This window comes from Phocoena phocoena, chromosome 15, assembly GCF_963924675.1.
Source record: "Phocoena phocoena chromosome 15, mPhoPho1.1, whole genome shotgun sequence".
In the NCBI taxonomy this organism is placed as follows: Eukaryota; Metazoa; Chordata; class Mammalia; order Artiodactyla; family Phocoenidae; genus Phocoena; species Phocoena phocoena.
The window spans coordinates 64,275,572-64,295,667 of record NC_089233.1 but is presented as its reverse complement, the minus strand read 5'-3'; the positions used below and the strand labels follow the sequence as shown (position 1 = coordinate 64,295,667).

Below are 20,096 nucleotides of genomic sequence, written 5' to 3'. Positions count from 1 at the left end.
GGTAGAGGAGCCAGTCAGCTGCCTGCCACTGGAGCCTTTGCCTGGGCCAGACATGAAGTGCTGCTGGCAGATTTTTGTCCTGTGCATCTCCCTGATGCTCATCTTGTGGCTGATGGCCCCCTGCCTGGATCTGGAGCCGGAATCGGCACTCCACTAAAAATGGATGAAGGTGGTACCATGGCGTTGCAGCTGCCCTCCGTTCAAATTCAGGAAATATGGCTGCCCATCCAGGACCCTCAACGACTCTGTCTGCCACCACACGGCCAGAGGGAACTGGTTTGATGTAGGTTACGAGAAGACGATGGGGCACCTCATAGGAGCAGCAGAGCCCACCAGCCCTGACGCTGTGCTCTCGTGGTCGGTCAGTGGTCAACACTGGGCCAGCCCATCCCGTCCTTCCCAGGCCCAGCCCACCTCCCACTTCCTGGCCCAAACTCCTGCCCTCAGCCCTGGCTTCGTGTGCCTCCTATCTTCACAACCTCAACCCCTGACCTCTGGATGGAGGTCTCACTCACCTAGCTCTGCTTTCCTTCCACTGGGGGCCCATACCTGGATCTCAACCCCCAATCTCCTCCCTCCTGCTGTTTTCAGGGCATGAACTCAGCAAGCGAGCTGGGCAGAGTGTGGGAGAAGCTGTTCAAGGTGATTCCCAGGACCTCGGTGAGCCATTTTGATCTCTTCTGTGGAACTTGTGCATCGGTGGGGAACTCGAAGATCCTGTGGGCCGCCAGCCTCGGCAAGAGCAGCTATCACACCGCGGTCTCCAGGTGGGCACTGAGGAGGGGGCAGGGGACTGGACGTCCAGGTCTGCCCCCAGAGGTTTGTCAGTTTCTGCTTTCCTTCCCAGGATGAACCAGGTCCCTATTCAGGGCTTCGAGATGCTGGGGAACCAAACCACAGGACAGTCTGTCTCCCTCAGGAATGGCAGGGACCAGGGTTCTTGGAGGCAGCTGGATCTGCTGCTCCTGAAGCTCTTTGTTCTGGCATGGACTTCAGATGCTATGAGTGAAGAGGTGATGGTCTGGGAACCCAGACATTCTTAGTATGGGGGGTAAGGAGAGGTCACTGCAGGAGATGACAGACCCCTCTGCTCCAGGGAGACCCTCTGCTGGCTTATTGAGAGCACCTGCAGGACTTTCGCAGGTCTCAAGGGATGCTGAAACTTCCTTAGATTTTGGAAGATGGTCCAGTTCCCTAGTAGAATGGAAGATAGAAAAGACCAGGTAAGGGGATGAGAGGCAGGAAGATGTAGCTTCGGGCTGCTGTGGGAAAGGCCCCAGGTTGGCCCTCTCCCCCTTCTTCCCCAGGTCCTGGTGATCAGCCCCACCTTCCTCAGGTACACCCAGGGCAACAGGCTGGATAAAAGGGTCAGTATCCATCCCAGGGGCTCGTGGCTCTGTTCTGTGCCTTGCACACCTGTGACCCAGTTAAAGATTCTTGTCCTTTCCTCACTTAAAACTTTCCCCTGTTATGCCTTCAGCATAGAGTTTTAAAGCTCCTGTCGGGCTTCCCTGGTGGCACAGTGGTTGAGAATCTGCCTGCTGATGCAGGCGACATGGGTTTGAGCCCTGGTGTGGGAAGATCCCACATGCCGCAGAGCAACTAGGCCCGAGAGCCACAACTACTGAGCCTGCGCATCTGGAGCCTGTGCTTTGCAACAGGAGAGGCCGCGATAGTGAGAGGCCCGCGCACCGCGATGAAGAGTGGCCCCTGCTTGCCACAACTAGAGAGAGCCCTCGCACAGAAATGAAGACCCAACACAGCCTAAATAAATAAATGTCAGATGCAGGCTTGTGACATCCTCTGTCACATATGGGAGGACGGAAGTCGGGCACTAGCAGACAAGCAAAGCTTTCACTTTGGCACTGGTGAGTGCAGTAGGTGCAATTCTAAGACGGCCTCTAGGATCGCCATCCCCTGCTGAATACACACCTTCCTCCAATGATCCAATCACACTAATTTAAGTGCTACTTTAAAAAAAAAAAAAAAAACTCCTGTCTGGCTTCCAAGACCCGGCATGGTCTGACCCCTCCCCTCTCCCCTCCTCTCTTCCAGGCTCACACCATGGGCTTCTCAGCGTTCCCCAAACACACCATCTGCTTCATGCCTTTTCAGACGCTGTTCCCTCTGCCTGGAATGCCCTCTTCTTGTCTCCCTAGGGAATCCTCTCTCTTCCTCCAATATGATGAGAATCAGCTAGCTGGTGCTGTCTTTTCTGGGCTCCGGGGTCCCTCTGTGTGTTCAGTGTCTGTCTCCTCTGGGGAAGGAGAGCTCCGTTCTCCTTCCAGCTCCAGGAGGTGAAGTGGGATGAGGACAGGATTCAGCCTGCTGACACACATCCCTCTCTCATCCACTAGGATGCCCACTTTGGATTTGGAGCAGAAAAGCAAGGAAGGTGGCCCCATTACTGGGAGGATGTTAATCAGACCAATGGAGATTCTGTCCATACACAGTGCAGAAGCAGAAATGGAAGTCAGCTAGAGTGGACAAGCTCACCGTTCACATGGGACACCCTGCTGGGTGCACACAAGTCCTCGTCCTTTGGGCCTGAATGCAGGGGAGTTTTGGGGTTGCAGCAGCAGGAGCAGCAGGGCTCTGGGGACGCTCAGGGGTAAAGGGCAAGAGGAAATTGTATAGCAATCAGTCTGGTACTGAATAAGTCCTGGCCTCATTCTTTTACCTGTGAGGACAGTGCCAGGTGAGGAAGGGCCAGACTTGACTTCCATGGCTCAGGGGGAATATTTACACTCATTTCTCTGCCTGGTCCCCCAGATCACGCAGGTGGTGTAAATTTAGAGCCAACCCTGTGCAAAGTGCAGGCCCAGACTGTCTTGGGGGAAGCACTTTTCCCATTGGACAAAAGAGATAAGCCTCTTTATTTCACCCTATGCTGGCAGGTGAATTTTTTTCTAGCCCAGCTTTTTGCTGAAGGTTCAGCTCTTTGAGGTCTCCAGGGCTTTGTAGGGGCCTCCGTTCCAATTCTCTGCCTCCCCTGGGATCAAGGTCCTCTGCCCACATGAGCATTAAACTCCTAATTTCCTGGGTAGCCTCTTAGGCAGCTCAAGTGCTCCCCATGCTGTTTTTCAGTTCTCTTTTCATTTCTGGCATCTGGGGACTTCCTGTTTTCTTTTTAATTAATTAATTTTTAAATTTATTTTTATTTTTGGCTGCGTTGGGTCCTCTTTGCTGCGTGTGGGCTCTCTCTAGTTGCGGGGAGCGGCGGCTACCCTTCATTGCGGTGCTCAGGCTTCTCATCGCGGTGGATTCTCTTGTTGCGGAGCACGGGCTCTAGGCGCGCGGGCTTCAGTAGTTGTGGCACGTAGGCTTCAGTAGTTGTGGCTCGCAGGCTCTAGAGCGCAGGTTCATTAGTTGTGGTGCATGGGCTTAGTTGCTCCGCGGCATGTGGGATCTTCCCAGACCAGGGCTCGAACCCGTGTCCCCTGCATTGGCAGGCGGATTCTTAACCACTGTGCCACCAGGGAAGTCCCACTTCCTGTTTCCTTTTGCCTCTGCTCTGCATTTAAAATAATTTTTATTAATATATATGTATATGCTTGCAAAATTACCAATTAACTCAGGAAGGATACACAAGACATTAGGAATGGTAGTTGCCTCTGGGGAAGAGACTGGGTAGGTGGGGAACAGATTCTTTCTTTTCACTTACTTTTTAATACCTTTTGGACTATGTACCACGGACCCCTATTATACATTCAAAAATAGGTACAATTTAAAAATTTTAATACTTAAAAAAATTTAATTTGACCAGCAGTCTGGATTTTTGTTGTTAAGAGAGTTTTCAGCTTATCTTTTAATTTATTATTTTGCTAAATCTGGAGCCAAAACTAAGTCTTCACAGATCTCCTGCACTTCCATGAACTGGGTGAGTATGTGATAAGGCCAGTGATTTCCATGGGCAGCAGCTCAGTGCGTCATTCCTGTGGAGAACAGTTTGGCAGTTCATCAGAAAGTTAAACATAGAATTACCACGTGAGCCAGCAATTCCACTCTTAGGTAGATACCCAAGAGAAATGAAAACATATGTCCACATGGAAACTTGAACACAAATGTCTATAGCAGTGTTATTCACAATAGCCAAAAGGTGAAAACAACCCAAATGAATGGACAAACTATGGCGTGTCCATACAATGGAATATTATTCGGCCATTAAAAGGGACAAAGTATTAATACATGCTACAACTTGGAAGAACCTCAAAAACATGCTAAGCAAAAGAAGATGAAACAGGAGGGAAGGGGGCAGGGCACAACCTTTAAAAGAATGACTTAGCCGTTGAGGATATGACATAAACTGGTTAGAACCAACTAGGTCCAAGGTGGTGGAAAATTCAACCTCCAGTGGACCTTGAGCCTCATTATACGCTCGTTGTGATATATCAGCATATGCTAAATGACACACCCACCAGCGTCAGGACAGTTCTGAGGGCAACCTTAAGAGGCCAAAATGAGCGGCCGCAGGTCGCGAGGAGCATGTGGATGCTTGGGCGCCGAGCGGCTGCCAGCCTCTTGCCCTGCTCGGCGCCCCCGGGCTCTGCCCAGGCCCGCGCTGCGGCCCCGCGGCCAACGAAGGACCCCCGGCTCTATGGCTGCCGGGGCCTGCGCACCGGGACCGCCGCGGCCGGCACACCCAGCCAGCCCAGTATGAGCCTCTGCTGCCTCAACCAGATCCTGAATGTCAAAAAGCAGTGTGTCTGTTGGATGGATTTGAGGACAATGGGAACTTGGGGTGACGCTGGCCCTCTGGACAATACCACTTATGAAAGACTGGCCGAGGAGATGCTGGACTCCTTAGCAGAGTTTTTTGAAGACCTTGCAGACAATCTTACACATTTGAAGGCTATGATGTCTCCTCTGGGAGTGGTGTTTTAACAATTAAACTGGGTGGAGATCTAGGAACGTATGTGATCAACAAGCAGACCCCAAACAAGCAAATCTGGTTATCTTCACCATCCAGCGGCCCCAAGCATTACGATTGGACTGGGAGAAACTGGGTGTACTCCCACGACGGTGTGTCCCTCCACGAGCTGCTGGCCACAGAGCTGACCCAAGCCTTAAAAACCAAACTGGACTTACCTTCTCTGGCCTACTCTGGAAAAGGCACTTGCTGCCCAGCCTAATGCTAAAGATGTTGAAAGCTCTAAAGCCAAGACCCCAGCTTCCTTCTGCAGCTGAATGGCTAGTCTTCTCCATTCCTGCTTTTGAGGACAGTTGCATTATGTGTAACAGCTCTGTGAAAAGACCGTGTCGCCTCCTGCCCTGCCCCTGAGTTCAGATTTTTAATTTCCGTAGGTTTCTTTTGATTTATTGTCTGATTTCCTCCCTCACGTGATAGCCCGTATCTTTCATGTCTGTATGCCCATACCTTTAATATATAACCTCACAACAGAGAAAAAGAAGAAGGACAAATTCCAGGAGGAGAAATGAATTGGCTTCACCATTCATTCTCTGAAAGACTTACTACAAAAACTGCATGAAGAGTGGCTGGCCAACCTTGCCATCCTGTCTCAAAATGAGACTCATTAAAGGGAAGCCTAAAACATTCCTACTCCTCTTGAAAGTGTGAACACTTCTAAGCCCTTTAGTATTGAAGCATCAGTGGCAACTCAGGAATTCTGAAACCGAAGACCATTTTCTCTTTGTGCTTTGTGACTGCCAGGGTGTGGCCCGCATGGGGTGACACAGGGAGCTGTGGTGCTGTGTCTTCCATATGTGCATATATATGTACACACACGTGTGTGTACATATATATTTTTAAAATTTAAGGGTCAGTATAGAATAAGCTATTGCAACACTGGTCTGAGGATGCAGAAAATCTCCCAAAAGCCACCTCTGTAAGCTCATGGATATAGTACAATAAATGAGGCCATGGAGCTGAGGAGGTGCTTGGTAAACTGTGAAAGGCCACATAAATGAAAAGATGTTGGTTAGTGAAAGGAACCCTGGTCTTACAATTGGCCCAGCTCAAAAGTAGTTGTCTGTCTCTGGGCAACTTTCTTGAACTCCCTGGACCTCTGTTTCCCTGTGTTAACAGAGAGGGTTAAACTGGATAGAATATAGTCGATTCCCAATTTAGACATTTAGTGGTCCTGTCAGGCAACTTAACAGGCCAGCTTTAATTCCCTCTAGTAGAGGGCTGTACGCGGGCCTCTCACTGTTGGGGCCCCTCCCGTTGCGGAGCACAGGCTCCGGACGCGCAGGCTCAGCGGCCATGGCTCACGGGCCCAGCCGCTCCATGGCATGTGGGATCCTCCCAGACCGGGGCACGAACCCGTGTCCCCTGCATCGGCAGGCGGACTCCCAACCACTGCGCCACCAGGGAAGCCCTGAACTCTGATTTTTTATGGAAGAAATTTTCATGTATTTTCCTTGGTAACAATCTCAAAAAAAGAAAAGAAAAGAAAAGAAATCCAACTCCTGAGAGGTTTCAAGGGTTGACTACACCAAATATTCACTTTTGTCGTAATGGTAAATTCTCTCTGACCCAGGAGGTTCCAAGTGGCCCCTTCTTTCCCCTCTGGGTCTCCTGCTCATCCACATCAGACCTGGCACACAGCCACTCCCTCCTCACCTCCTGTCCCTTTGAGGCTTAAATCCACACCTCCCTTGTCAGCCGGGCTCTGGGCTGGATGCCAAAGTGGGGGTGAGGCTTGCCAAGATGCCTGCACAGAGGCGGTCACAGTGTGTTCTCTTGTGATGAGGCCCCTGGTGTAACTGGGCTGGTATGAAAGACCTCACTGGACACCAGTCTCCTCTGGGGGACCACAGGACACAACAGTTGTCACCTCTTCCATCCTTTCAGCCTCCAGCCCAGGCCTGGGCAGAGTTCCTTCTAGTGGTTAGCAGGTGGCTGGGAAGGCAAGAGGTAAGGTGTTGGGAGGGGGTGCGGTGTGAAGGGTTGGGGGAGGAACGGAAGCTACCAGGACAGGGGGTGCTGGGGATGTCTGATGACCCCAGCCCTTCCTCCTTCCTAGCTCTTGGTGTCAGAGCCAATCTACTGCCTGCTGGGGCACCATCGTCTGGGCCAGAGATGGGGGTTTGATACCTGAAACTGGGTCTGGTAGCTGTCTGTCTGCTTACATTGTGGCTGGTGGCCTCCCTTCCGGACCAGCAGTCCAGCCAGAATGACTCTCAGGAGAAGCCCAGGATCCGCTCAAGGACCTGCCACTGCCCCAGGAACTCTAAGAAAGTGTATCTGTTCATCTGGGGTCCACGGGTGCTCTACCTGCCTCCACATTCCAGGAGAGTCTGTTTGGTTTGACGAACGCTTTGAAATGCACATTGAGCCCCTGATGAGGTCAGAAGCACCCGTGTCCTCTGATGCTTTGCTATTGTGGTTGGTCAGTGCACAATCTCGGTCTCTGTCCAGTCCCCATGCCCAACCCCAGGCCCTGGCCATCTCTCCCTTCAAGGCCTCAGGCTCTAACCTTCTTCTACAGATGGTTGGGAGCCTAGGGTAAGCCCCTAAATTTCTCCTTCCTGAGGTCCTATGAACTTTAGGATATCAAGTCAGAGAAGGAGTTTGGGAATCAAAACCAGCAGTCAATTAAAGAGCCTTTCACACACCCACTGGACCGTGTGGGGTGCCAGACCTGTGCAGTGGTTGGAAACTCAAAAGTTCCTACGGGGCTCTGACCTTGGCTTCAAGATTGACCAATATGATATGGTCCTTAGGTGGGTGCAGGGTAAAAGGTGGAGACTAGGAAAGTCAGGCTAAATCCTCCTCTTTCCTCAGATGTCCATCCTGCCCTCCTTTCCAGGCCCCTGTCCAAGGCTTTGAGACAGACGTGGGGAACATGACCACTATGCACATTACATATCCCGAGATAGACAGCCCTCAGGATCCTGGCGCCCAGCTGCTGCTGCTTCCTCTGAATTCATCTGGTCTGAAGTGGGTCATGGAGGTACTGCAGAAAGAGGGCATCACGAGGAAGCCAAAAAATCCTGGGCATGGTGTGGTGCAGCATTGTAAGGGGTGACAGTGGGAACTCCAGAGAGACCCTTGCTAGATATCAGGGCACTGCTCTAAGCTTGGGGACTGCTGTGTCAAATGACTCTGAAACTCCCCCACCTCCAATCCTTTTTTAGTCCAGGTCCCTGGTGGAAGTAAAGAGAGCAAAGACAAGGTGAGGGACCAGGAGGGAAAAGGGGAATGAGTAAAATGATGTGGCTTGGGCAGCCACTGGACAGACCTCAGGTCACCACCCTCCTCTGTTTCCCCAGGTCTCAGTGATCAGCCTCAGCTTCCTCCAGTATGTCCAGCAGAGATGGCTGGGAAAAAACGATCACTTTCCATCCTTGGGGTTCATAGCTCTGTTGTACGCCTTGCACGCCTGTGACCAGGTAAGACACCGTCTGCAACTCACAGAATTTCATCCCTCTGCCACTAAAAATGTCCATTTTCCCAGGGACTTCACATTAAGTCTAAATCTTTCTGTCTGGTTTTCAAGACCCTGCATGGTCTGACCCCTCCCCCCACCCCTCCTCTCTCCCAGGCTCACACCATGGGCTTCTCAGCGTTCCCCCCACACACCATCTGCCTCATGCCTTTTCACACGATGCTCCCTCTGCCTGGAATGCCTTCCCCTTGTCTTCTCGAGGAATGCTCTCTTCCTCCAATATGATGAGAATCAGCTAGCTGGTGCTGTCTTTTCTGGGCTCTGGGGTCCCTCTGTGTGTTCAGAGTCTGTCTCCCCTGGGGAAGGTGAGCTCTGTTCTTCTCCCAGCTCCAGGAGGTGGCCTGTCACCCTTGATGTTAAGTGAGTGTTTGCTGAAGGAATGGTGGGGGGGCATGGAAGCAGGGCAGGATCCAGCCTGCTGCCCCACAGCCCTCTCCTGTCTTACCCCATCTTCCAGGTATCCTTATTTAGTTTGCGGACAGACCGGCTCAGCAGGTGGTCCCATTACTGGGATGAAGAATATTGGTTCAAGAGCAACATGCACAGTTTTAAAGAAGAGCAACAGGTCATTCTTTTTTTTTTTTTTTTTTTTTAACAGGTCATTCTTAAGCTGCAGTGTGAGGGGAAGGTTGTTATTTACAACTGAGATGGTCCCCAGCCTATTCAGCCCACTGGAGGCCCCAGGAGGCTGACAGGTAGTCAAGGGGACCTTGGAGTGTCAGAGAGGGACTGGAGCTTCAAACACACCCTGGATGAAGGTCACTCTGCTACTGATAAAACCCTACATTGTGGCATTAAACGGCTACATCCTCTTCTAGATTCTCAACAGCAAACATTTCATTGTTACTCATATATATATTTACCTGACCAAAAAATAAAATTAAACGAAAAAGAGGAAAAAGCAAACCCTAAAGTTGAAAACACATCAAATGGACCTAACTGTATATCAGATTGATAACATAACCACCAGGGAAAGAAGTAGTTCAAGTTCCTTTAGAATTCAATATACTGTGTATTCTCTGTAGGATAGATTCTGTGGATGAAAAGAACCACAAAGAAATTTTAAACTTCACTCAGTAGATTTATTATAATATTGTAATTTATTATAATATTATAATATTATAAACTATATAATAAATATCACAGAATAAAATAAATAATTATATTAATATTATTAGGAACCAAATACAAAATCAGACAGGTATAATAAAAACCCTGTGACATTAAACTCACACTGCAAATATCATTATGAACTCAATTTTTATGTTATTTTTATTGTGGTAAATTATACATAAAATTTGCCATTTGAAGGTGTACAGTCCAGTGGCATTAAGTATACTCACATTGTTGTGCAACCATCACCATCTTGAACTCACAATTTTCAAAACACATTTTCTGCGAGTCTAAAAACCGTGACATCCCAGAGGCAACGATCAACTCTGGAATGCAGATTTCATTTTCTAAATATTTTTTTCCCACCAAAAGATTCCAGGTCTGAACAAGAAAAGTACAAGGAAAAACTGGACATCAAATTTGGGACAATTTGAGCATCAAAAATAGCAACTGATGGGCTTCCCTGGTGTCGCAGTGGTTGAGAGTCCGCCTGCCGGTGCAGGGGACACGGGTTCGTGCCCCGGTCCAGGAAGGTCCCACATGCCGCGGAGCGGCTGGGCCCGTGAGCCATGGCCGCTGCGCCTGCGCGTCCGGAGCCTGTGCTCTGCAACGGGAGAGGCCAGAGCAGTGAGAGGCCCGCGTACCGCAAAAAAAAAAAAAAAAAAAAAGCAACTGTCGTGAATGAATCACAGTGAATATATAAAAATCCTTGGGTCCATAATGATACTCAAAGAGAAATAAAAACAATCGTTGGAGAAGACTATTACATCAAACGAGGGCAGGGGGAAGCATTTATCTTGCCTTCTTGGTAGAAACAGTAGTTCAAGGTAAGCAAAGAGCCTTAGTTAATGAGGGTTTTCAGTTGCTGGGTATCCAAAACAAATCCACTACATTTTTACTTTGGCTGCCCGACAAACACACATAACCTAACAAAATGTAAATATCCCTGGTACACCTGAGAGCACATTTACCCGCCTCCCTAAGGGCACAGAGATGCCAGGTGTCTGGCTCAGAACCAGAGTCCAAGAATCCCCAAAGGTGTGGGCAGTGCAGCTACCTACCACCATCTTGTTCCAGATGCTGGGCCCATATGGCATTATATAAACACTATTTAGAGGAACAAAGTTACCCTCTACGAAAATAGAGTTTAAAAAATTGGAAAGGGGTTAAAAAAGAATGGGGTGGTGGGACTTTTTTGGCTTTCTAGTGGTTAAGACTCCGTGCTTCCACTGCAGGGGGCGTGGGCTCGATCCCTGGTTGGGGAACTAAGATCCCTCATGCTGCGTGGCGTGGCCAAAAAAAAAAAAAAAGGAATGGGGTAGGAAACTGCTGCCTTCTATTCTTTTTTTTTTTTTTTTTTTTTTTTTTTTGCAGTACGCGGGCCTCTCACTGTTGTGGCCTCTCCTGTTGCGGAGCACAGGCTCCGGATGCGCAGGCTCAGTGGCCATGGCTCACGGGCCCAGCTGCTCCGCAGCATGTGGGATCTTCCCGGACCGGGGCACGAACCCGTGTCCCTACATTGGCAGGCGGACTCTCAACCACTGCGCCACCAGGGAAGCCCCTGCCTTCTATTCTGTTTAATTTTTAACCATGTGCATGCAATTGTTTCATTTTAAATAAATGAAAATCTAGGGAATTCCCTGGCGGTCTAGTGGTTTGGGACTCAGCGCTTTCAGTGAGAGCCCTGGGTTCGATCCCTGGTCAGGGAACTAAGATCCCTGCAAGCCTAAATGTGACCTAAAAACAAAGCAAAACAAAAATACCTACCCCCCCCCAAGTTTGGTTGGATAGAAGTTTCCTTTTAAGCCCATCACAAAGTTTTCTTGTAGGCTCTTTTCTCAAGAGGGGCCAAAAGGCTCTTCCTTTCCCCTGTCTGCCTCATGCTTAACAAGCCTGCATCAGGAATAGCTGGCATCCCTCTCAGAGATGCACTACACTAGCCTTGGCATGTAGTCTTGCCCTTTTCATTCCCATCCCCATCATACCTGGTTTCTAAGCCCTCTCTCACCAGCTGGACCCTGGGCTGAATGCCAAAGGCAATCTTACCTACAAAGCCTACATTCAGGAACTCACAATGTGACTTGTGTGGTGGGGTCCCTGATACAAATGGGCTGGCAGGAAGGACCCCATTGGGCATCAACCCCTTCTCCTCCAGGGAGGCCACAGAACACACCAAAAGGCACTTCTCCCCTCCCTCCCCTCATCCTCCAGCACAGCACCCTGTAGGGCTTAGCAGGTGGCTGGGGAGGTGAGAGGTGAAGTGCTATAATGAGATGTGGTGAGGAGGGTTGGGGAAGTGATGGAGGCCACCAGGGCAGTGGGATGTTGGTGGAGGCTGTGACCACGGCTTCTTATTTCTTCCGGAGCCTGCTGTCCGAGTCAGCCTGCCACTTGCCCTGTGAGTTGTCCCATGGGACAGGAATGAAAGCTTAATGGTGGGTTTGAGGCTGGTGGGCTGCCTTGACACTCACCTGTGGCTGATGCTTCTGTTCTCAGAGCAGTCTCACCTGACCGGGCTAGCTGGTACAACTCCAAGAGCTGCCATTGCTCCCGGGACCCGCAGGTGCAGCCCTTGACGCCATGCACCCAGTGTAACCAATCGGCTCGACAAACACTTTGAAAGGGCCCTCAAGCCCTCTCTTCCTCCAAGATGTTCTGTGACACTTTCCCTGGCCTCATTACAAGTGGCCAGTGAGTCTCTTCCCAGCACCCAGGTCATCCTGTGAGTGTTTCTTTACGTCCAGGGTCTGTCTCCCCTGGAGACGAGCTCCTCCTTTCAGTGCGTGTCATGGAGCTTTGTGACACATAGATTTGATGAGTATTTGTCAGATGAATGAAAAGCTGGATTAGGAGCAGGGGGCAGCAACCAGTGCATCTGACCCCATCCACAGGGTTTCTCTATTTGCGGTCGGGTGGACAAGCTGAAGAGATGACCCCTTATGCAGGGAAGAGAGTTATAGCTTAAGGCTCCAGCATGACTTGCCGAGCATCACGCAACAGCAGAAGGCAAGGGAATTAGCCAGCTCGGATGTGAGCCTACTCTTGGCCAGCAACAAGCCTTAGACTCTTGGTAGGGTTGGAATATGCAGATACGGGAGAGGTAATGACAGGAAACCAAGATAGGAGGTGCAGGAGCGATGCATGGGTTACCAGGCACTGAAAAAAAGCCTTCCCTGATTCCCTCACCCAACAAGTAGTAGTAATTAAGGAAGGACTAAACTTGAATACTAATTCTTACTGCTTTCTGCCTCCACACAAATGACCATGAGCTGGGAACAGTGAGCACCCGCTCTCAGATGGCCACCTCACAGCCTTTGCTCACGTCTCTCCTCTGACCCCTGACCCGTTCAACTTCTTGCCTCCAAGCCCTTCCACCTGTGCCAAGCTTCAGGCCCTATGAAGGCATTTAAAGAGCTGGGGGCATTAATGACAAAGGACTAAGAAGAAAGAGGTCATAATGTCCACTCCGTGACAGGCTACTGAGGTGAGTCAGGCGAGCAACAGCGGGGCCGGGAGCACAGTCCTTTCTTCTCTGGAGAAGCCTCGCTCCTTGCCTTCACCTCCGTCAGGGTCTAGGCAAACCCTGGTCTCAGGAGAGCAGGGGAGTAAACTGCAGGGCCCCAGAACCTTGAGACCCCTTGTTCTCGTTCTTCCTTCTCCCTTGCCTCCTTTCTCGGTGTGGTGAGCGGAGCGAAGCCTGCACACCACGACTGCGCAGAGGGATCTCACGGCTCGGGGCACACTGGTGGTCCCTGCTCCTTGCCCCTCCCTGCCTCTGCTCACCACTCCCTCGGCTCTTCAGGACTCAGCGTTTTCATATTGCTCAGCTGGTCCCTTCCTCAGCCCCGGGAGCAAGTGCGAGTAGGTGGTTCGTGGGACAGGAGGTAGGAGGTGCAGTACTGCAGGGGGGGGGAACTGCTAAAGGCATCATCTGTCCTAAGATAGAACAACTGAACCAACTCACTGCCCAAGGGACCTGTCCCATGGGCTGAGATGAGGCCTGCATGTGAAGTCTCGGGCTGGAGGATGCCTTGCTGCTTTTGTGGGTGGGGTCTCCCCACCTCCACAGGTACTTCTGGAAGTTCTGCTGCTGGCCCCAGAGCATCTACATAGCCTGCCTGCATCAGCAGGGTGTCTACCTGGTTTGCCTAGCACTCCCGATGGGCCCTGCAGCTCCTGATGGAGTTAGAGACCACCCTGCTAGTCCCCGGGCGGGAAGCAGATGAGAAAAGGTAATTAGGTTGCAATGTGGTGATTGTCGCTCTAACATGCAAAGCATGGAGGCTCTTTGAGCGAGCAGGGTGTCATACCCACCAGACCCAGAGCTCCCTGGGAACAAGAACATTGCCCAGACTCTGACTCAGCTCTCGCCCCCTTCTGTTCTCAGGACTTTGGGGCCTGTAGCAGCCTCTTTCAAAGCAGGAAAGAAGGCTGGAGGGAGGGGGAGGATTTGTGGATGGAGAAGACCTGCGTGCTCAGCTCTGACCTCCTTTCCCCCAGGTTCTGGAGATCAATCACACCACCCTCTACTGTATCCGTGAGAACTGGCTGGATGGTCAGAGACAGTGCCCATCCACTGGATTCACTGCTCTGGTTATGCCCTGTTGCATGTGACAAAGAGAAGGAAAGGGAGCTCTGGCCTGATGCCTTGGGGCAAGGTTGGGTCCTGCCTGGAAGACCCATATTCTTTCCTTCGTGCTTCTCCAATTCAGGTCTCTCTCTTTGGGTTTGGAGCTGATAAGAGCAGTTGGCTCTGTTACTGGTGGGACCCTCCAAACAGCTGATCCTACTATTGGTCAAAGAAAGTGTATTTTAGGAAGTTGGAGCAGAAAATCATCCACAAGCTAAGAATGTGAGAGCAAGAATGTAGTCTACACTTGAAGACTAACCCTGACCAATATCTGGTGGGGAGGGGAGGCCTTAGCCTGAGGTCTAGAGTGAGGGTGAGGGGCTACTGAGGGTTGGATGGGGAGTGAGGAGCAGATATAGTTTATTACTTAATGAAGACCTTGCTTGGCTGCCTCTACGCTTTTCATCTGCTGAAAGCTCTCTCCCTGCTCCCAGAAGGTGTGTGAGGCTTAAGGCCTTGGCTTACAACCTACAGATAACGGAACTGAGAAGAAACTCCAAGGTAAACAACAGGGTCCCTCTGTCAGGCTCTAAGCTACAGAACCAGAGTTGGGGGACCAAAAAAGGTAAGGAACCCAGAGAAATCTCGTTTGTCCCTGAGAACTCCTAGCATCGAAAAGGCCAGGTACGATTCTGAGCCACAGGGATGTGACTAGAGGCAGGGAACGGCTGGCATCTTGGGGGCCCCAGATTTAGCTCTGGGGGGCCTTAAACTGTTTTTTACTAAGCATCTGTGCAGAGTCCTGTGCGTGGGCTTTGCAACCAAGCTCCAGCAGCTGTGAACAGCCCCCTACCCACTCTGTGTGGTGTGACAGGGTATAATGGGGCCTGAGCTCCGGGTAAGTAGGTCTGGGGGACCGTGGTGCTACTCCTAAACTCCCACATTCTTAGCCGGCCTTAGCTCCATCCCCATGCCTAGGTAAGAGGAATCACAGATTACATTTGGAGGGCTGGAAGAAGGTCATGCCTGCTTCTTTATTTTATTTAAAAAATTTTTATTATCATTATTTTTTATTTATTTTTTGGCTGTGTTGGGTCTTCGTTGTTGCACGTGGGCTTTGTCTAGTTGTGGTACACGGGCTTCTCATTGTGGTGGCTTCTCTTGTTGCGGAGCATGGGCTCTAGGCACGCAGGCTTCAGTAGTTGTGGCTCACGGGCTCTAGGGCACAGGCTCAGTAGTTGTGGCACACAGGCTTAGCTGCTCCGCGGCACGTGGGATCTTCCCTGACCAGGGATGGAACCCGTGTCCCCTGCATCGGCAGGCAGATTCTTCTGCACTGCACCACCAGGGAAGCCCTATATATATATATATATATATTTAAATTAATTAATTAATTTAGGCTGCCCCGGGTCTTAGTTGCGGCATGCGGGATGTTTTTTTTTTTTTTAGTTGCAGCATGTGGGCTTATAGTTGCAGCAGACTTCTTAGTTGTGGCATGCATGTGGGATCTAGTTCCCCGACCAGGGATCGAACCTGGGCCCCCAGCATTGGGACTGCAGAGTCTTACCCACTGGACCCCCAGGGAAGTCCCATGCCTGCTTCTTTAAAGAAAACTGTTCTCTCTTAGGCTTTGAGGAAGTTGCCAACAATAGGTCTTAAGCCTGTACACTGCCTAAACCAGGGCCAGGCCATAAGTGACAAGTCCTGCCACACTCCATCCTCTTTCCTGGCTTGACCTATGGCTGGACTACAGGGGGCCACAGTCGGTTGCAGCTGATATGCCCAGAAAGGGACACCCCGAGGCCTTTCACCCAGCGCGGAAGGGGAATGAAGCCAGATAGAACTTCTGAACTCAAGAGGCTGACTTTAGCCAAAAGCCAGCTCAGTGTTTTTGAAGTCCCCAGAACATGTTTTAAGTCAAGAACGTATGATGGTTCATCACTATCCATGAGTTCAAATCTAGATCCCAAGGCCCTCCCTCCTCTCCTTCATGACTCATCCCTCAGCGCAAACACACCCTGCTAAGGCCGACCAGTCTTCTCACCAGTATGCTTAGCAACCCTCCCAACTCCTCTCCAGCCACCAAGGGCCAGTTCATACCTTCCTGCCTCAGCCCCTGGAAGTTCTACAGCACTTCTAGGCAGCACACACAACTGTCTCCGACTCATCTGCCTGTTATTGTCAATTGGGCTCAAGCTTCCTGTGGGCAGGGGCTTTGTCTTGTGTATCTTCTGTAGCCCTTCTCTATCAGAATGCAGGTAGATGACAAATGCATGCCACCTGACAGGAACCTTCAGTGAATTCTTCCTTAATAGATGCCCTTGATGTACGGCTGTTGCCCAGCTACACAGTAGAGACAGCAGCAGAGAGCAAATGCAAAGACCCAGGGTTTATTGCTGGAGGGGGAGGTGTCCGAGAGGGTGAAGTGCTGGATGATGAGCTCTAGGTGGGAGGCAGCAGACGCCCCTTGGCCAGGGAAAGGCGCTCTCTGGGTGACTGCAGGCCGGCAGCAAGTGTGATGTGCCTCATTCCCATGTGAGTCAGGGCCTTCCCCCAGCCTTGCAGCTTTCCCTCCCTCTTCCGGGGAATGCCGGCTGACCTGGGGCTCCCAGGCTGGGTAACAGAGTCAGAATTTTCTTTGGCAAACAGCAGCTGTGTGGAGGGGCCACGACCCGCTCTATGGCCTTCTGTCTGTCTGTGTGCTCCCAGGCTGGCCCGTGTCCTGCCCTTGCTGCAGCTGCTACCTGGAGGCGCCTTGAGCAGCGCTGGGGCTGGGGCACAGCAGGACCGGCCCAGGGGATGTCAGGCTTTGAGTCAGGGACTCATCCAGCTTTCGGGTCTCGGCCTCCAGGACAGTGGCCTCTGGGGCCTGGGCCACGGCGAGGAGGGAGTGAGAGAGGCTGTGGTGCAGGCCCGCCAGCTCACGGCTCGTCTGCACTGAGCGGGCGATGTAGTCCTGCTTCTGCTTCCGCTCCAGGGCCAGCTGGGCTCGCAGCAGGGCCACCTGGGGGGCAGGAAAACCAAGAGGGTGAGAGCAGTGGAGGGCCTCGAAGCTGCCCCAACCCTTCTTGCTCGGCTCCTGTGGCTCCTGTCAGACCAGCGTTTGAATGAACACCTCACCCACGAATCTCAGGATGAGGCTTTACAGCATTTGGGGGAAGGGCTGCTGGCAATCAGAGAATCCAGTGATTGTCAACCCTGGCTGCACAGGAGACTCAGAGAGAGAGCTTAAAAAAACCAACCAGACTATTCACATGTTTACATGTAATAAAATGCCCAGATTTTAAGTACATTTTGACCAATTTCATAACATACATACCCATATATAACCACTATCTCAATCAAGATACAGAATGCTTTAATCCCTGCAGAAAGCTCCATCGTGCCCCTTTTGGAAGGTTTTAAGAAATTTTCTGACTTAATTAGGCAGGTGTGAGGCCTGAGCATCAGTATTTTTTTCAAAGCTCCCCAGGTGGTTCTAACGTGCAGCCAGGGTTGAGAATCACTGATTGATCCATTTCTCAAGATGAGTATACTGAGGGCCCCAGGAGGTGAAGTTTTTGGGAGGTCAGGGCACATCCAGGACTAGGGTAGGGCAACAGATGCTCCTAGGGTGCAAAATTTAAGGAGGAGCTCCAGGTCAACAGTGAGGCCTGTCTTGCCTCCCCCTAGTCCGGGCCCTGTCTCAGCGATTGCTTTGTGTGAGTTTAAGAGAATTCAAAGTAATAGCTTAGGGTTTCCCTGGTGGCGCAGTGGTTGAAAGTCCCCCTGCCGATGCAGGGGACACGAGTTCATGCCCCGGTCCGGGAAGATCCCACGTGCCACGGAGCGGCTGGGCCCGTGAGCCATGGCCGCTGAGCCTGTGTGTCCGGAGCCTGTGCTCCACAATGGGAGAGGCCACAACAGTGAGAGGCCCGCGTACCGCAAAAAAAAAAAAAAAAGTAATAGCTTAGGTCTAGCTGTATAGTCAGGGCCTGCCACTAGTGACTACTGATTTCTGAAACAGGCTCAGAAATCAAAACTCCACAGTTCTAATTACTCCTGGGCCTTGAAAGACAGGGTGAACCTTTAGGGGAGGCCTAAGAGGCAAGAAGGCACTTTATACAGTTCCCCTGAGCTTGACCTGAGCTCTAGGGTATGGATCCTGGCGCTGGTGCCAGGCAACTCTGCCTGGTGTGCTGGGTGCATGTGAGGGCAGAGGAGGCCAGGATGTTTCTGCTTGCTTTAGTCTGTCCTCTTAGAACCTTCATCTGCTCCTCTGCCTTTCCCTTTTCTTTCCTAAGTAGGAGGTCTGGGGCCTGGAGTGTGCTTTCTTCGCCAGTCCCACCCTAAGCACATGGGAGGTTAAGTCCACTCAGTGTGGGAGGTGGAGTTGAGACGGGGCTCTGTTGCCTCCCACAAGGGCTGAAGTTCTCTAGGCAGGAACTATTTCCCCTCTCCCTGCTGGAGGTGCACAAAGGGCCAAGCACATAGCAGACACCAAAGCCTTGCTGCCTGAGTGCAAGGGAGGGAAAAGGGGCTTAGAAGATGGATCCTTCTAGAACGTACCTCTTTCTGCAGTTCAGCCACGTGCCTGGCATCTGAGGAGCCCTTCTGTCCTCCTCTTCCATCCTGTGGAAGACAAATGCCATTCCTGTTGGAACAGGCTTTCCACTGGAGTTTGTGCAGGCCTCCTCACAATCCTGGGGACCAGGGCAAGGGCTATGGGCCAGAAGTGCCTGAACTCAGATTGAACTCTCTGGGGCACCATGGCCCTGGGGCAAGGAGAAGCCCCAGAGGGCCCAAACCAACGCAATGGAGACCTGAGGCCAAATGTCCCAAAGGCTTGTATGGGACTGGCTTCTTTGAGGTACCTCTTCATTTAAAGTTCAGCACACACCTGCTTTGTGCTAGCCCTGGTCCATGAGCTAAGGATGCAGAGGGGAAGTAAGACAAGGGGTCTGTCCCTTGGGAAGCTTTCCTTAAAGGAAGGGGGATGGAGGGTTAGGAGGTGCTCAGACACCAGAAACAGTCCCTACCTGCCAGGGCCCAAGGCTGTCTACTGACATAACTCAACTAAAAGAGTGCTGGTTTGTGGTGTCTTCCCCCAGATCCTTCTGGCCCCAGGAAATACCCTGGACCCATATCTTGTAAATTCAGTATTGCAAAGGGCAAGGAAGTCTAAGAGGTCCACGAAGCTGCTATCAAGCTCCTAGGAACATCCAGGTCCGGCAAGTACCACCCAACACCTACATGCAGGGAGAGACCAGAAGCCCCATGAGGCCTGCTCCTGGGAGCCTGAAGCACTGGTCTGGGGGGCAGGTGGACTGCGTATCAGTGAAGGCTGGGTTCCTCAGAAAGCAGGGCTGACTCCAGCCCCGCCCACTGATGTTGGGCCTCCTTCCCGGGTCAGGGACAGTGCTGGGTGGGGCAGAGGCCGGTCAGGAGGGGCCCTACGGACTGGCTGGAGTGGCTCCTCCCCTTGCAAGGGGAGCCTGGGATACGCACTGCAGAGGGCTGTTTCTAGTGGCTGGGCTTGGGCTCTCCTGAGGCTGCAGTCAATGAAATAGACAAACCTGCTGGGTGGGTGACGGTGCCGTGGCTTCACCGCTCTCCAGGACGCCCGCCCGCGATGCTCGCAGGGAATCCCTCTTCAGTTTCCTCCGCTCGCGCTCCACCTGCCAAGATGCGAGTGAGAAGTTAGGGCTTGGCTTGGCTCTGGGTCTGGAGCGGAGCCGCCTTTTTTGAGAGGAGGCCGGTGTGAGGGTGGGGCACGTATAAGGGGCCAGCAGCCATGGGAAGCTGAACTGGGCTGAGGAGAGCGCTTGCTGGGGCAGCCCTGAGTGCAAAGTGCTGCTGCGGCAGAGGAGGTGGGGCCGGCCTCCTCAGCCTTTCAAGTAGGGCCAGCAAACCTTTTCTGTAGTATTTTAGGCACTGTGGGCCATTCGATCTGTGTCTCCAAACAGCTTTATTTTCAGAAACGGGCAGTGGGCCGAATTTGGCCCCTGGGCTATAGTTTACTA

At 51.6% G+C, this 20,096-nt stretch overlaps 2 protein-coding genes and 1 pseudogene across 2 annotated transcripts in view; 2 read left to right on the top strand and 1 right to left on the bottom strand.

The window, feature by feature from the left end:
• Positions 1-52: 52 nt before the first annotated feature.
• C15H20orf173 (chromosome 15 C20orf173 homolog) lies at positions 53-1,198 on the top strand. The gene is made up of 4 exons (XM_065893290.1): positions 53-145; positions 520-767; positions 848-1,013; positions 1,172-1,198. Exons 1-4 carry the CDS (start codon positions 53-55, stop codon positions 1,196-1,198), a joined length of 534 nt encoding a protein of 177 aa, XP_065749362.1.
• A 3,287-nt stretch (positions 1,199-4,485) lies between these two features.
• Positions 4,486-5,132, top strand: LOC136135620 (frataxin, mitochondrial pseudogene; annotated as a pseudogene).
• Positions 5,133-16,834: 11,702 nt separating this feature from the next.
• The window catches only part of CEP250 (centrosomal protein 250), a 38,684-nt gene continuing 35,422 nt past the window's right edge, over positions 16,835-20,096 (bottom strand). Inside the window, exons 30-32 of the mRNA XM_065892694.1 lie at positions 19,650-19,751; positions 18,643-18,705; positions 16,835-17,098 (exon numbers count right to left, since the gene is read on the bottom strand). Coding sequence (XP_065748766.1) covers positions 16,835-17,098; positions 18,643-18,705; positions 19,650-19,751 — 429 coding nt within the window. The remainder of the gene's footprint in view (positions 17,099-18,642; positions 18,706-19,649; positions 19,752-20,096) is intronic.

Coding starts and splice junctions, on each gene's coding strand:
- C15H20orf173 (XM_065893290.1), top strand. CDS start 53: ATGAAGTGCTGCTGGCAGATTTTTGTCCTGTGCATCTCCCTGATGCTC. Junction 768..847: donor TATCACACCGCGGTCTCCAG/GTGGGCACTGAG, acceptor TTTCCTTCCCAG/GATGAACCAGGTCCCTATTC. Junction 1,014..1,171: donor CAGATGCTATGAGTGAAGAG/GTGATGGTCTGG, acceptor AAACTTCCTTAG/ATTTTGGAAGATGGTCCAGT.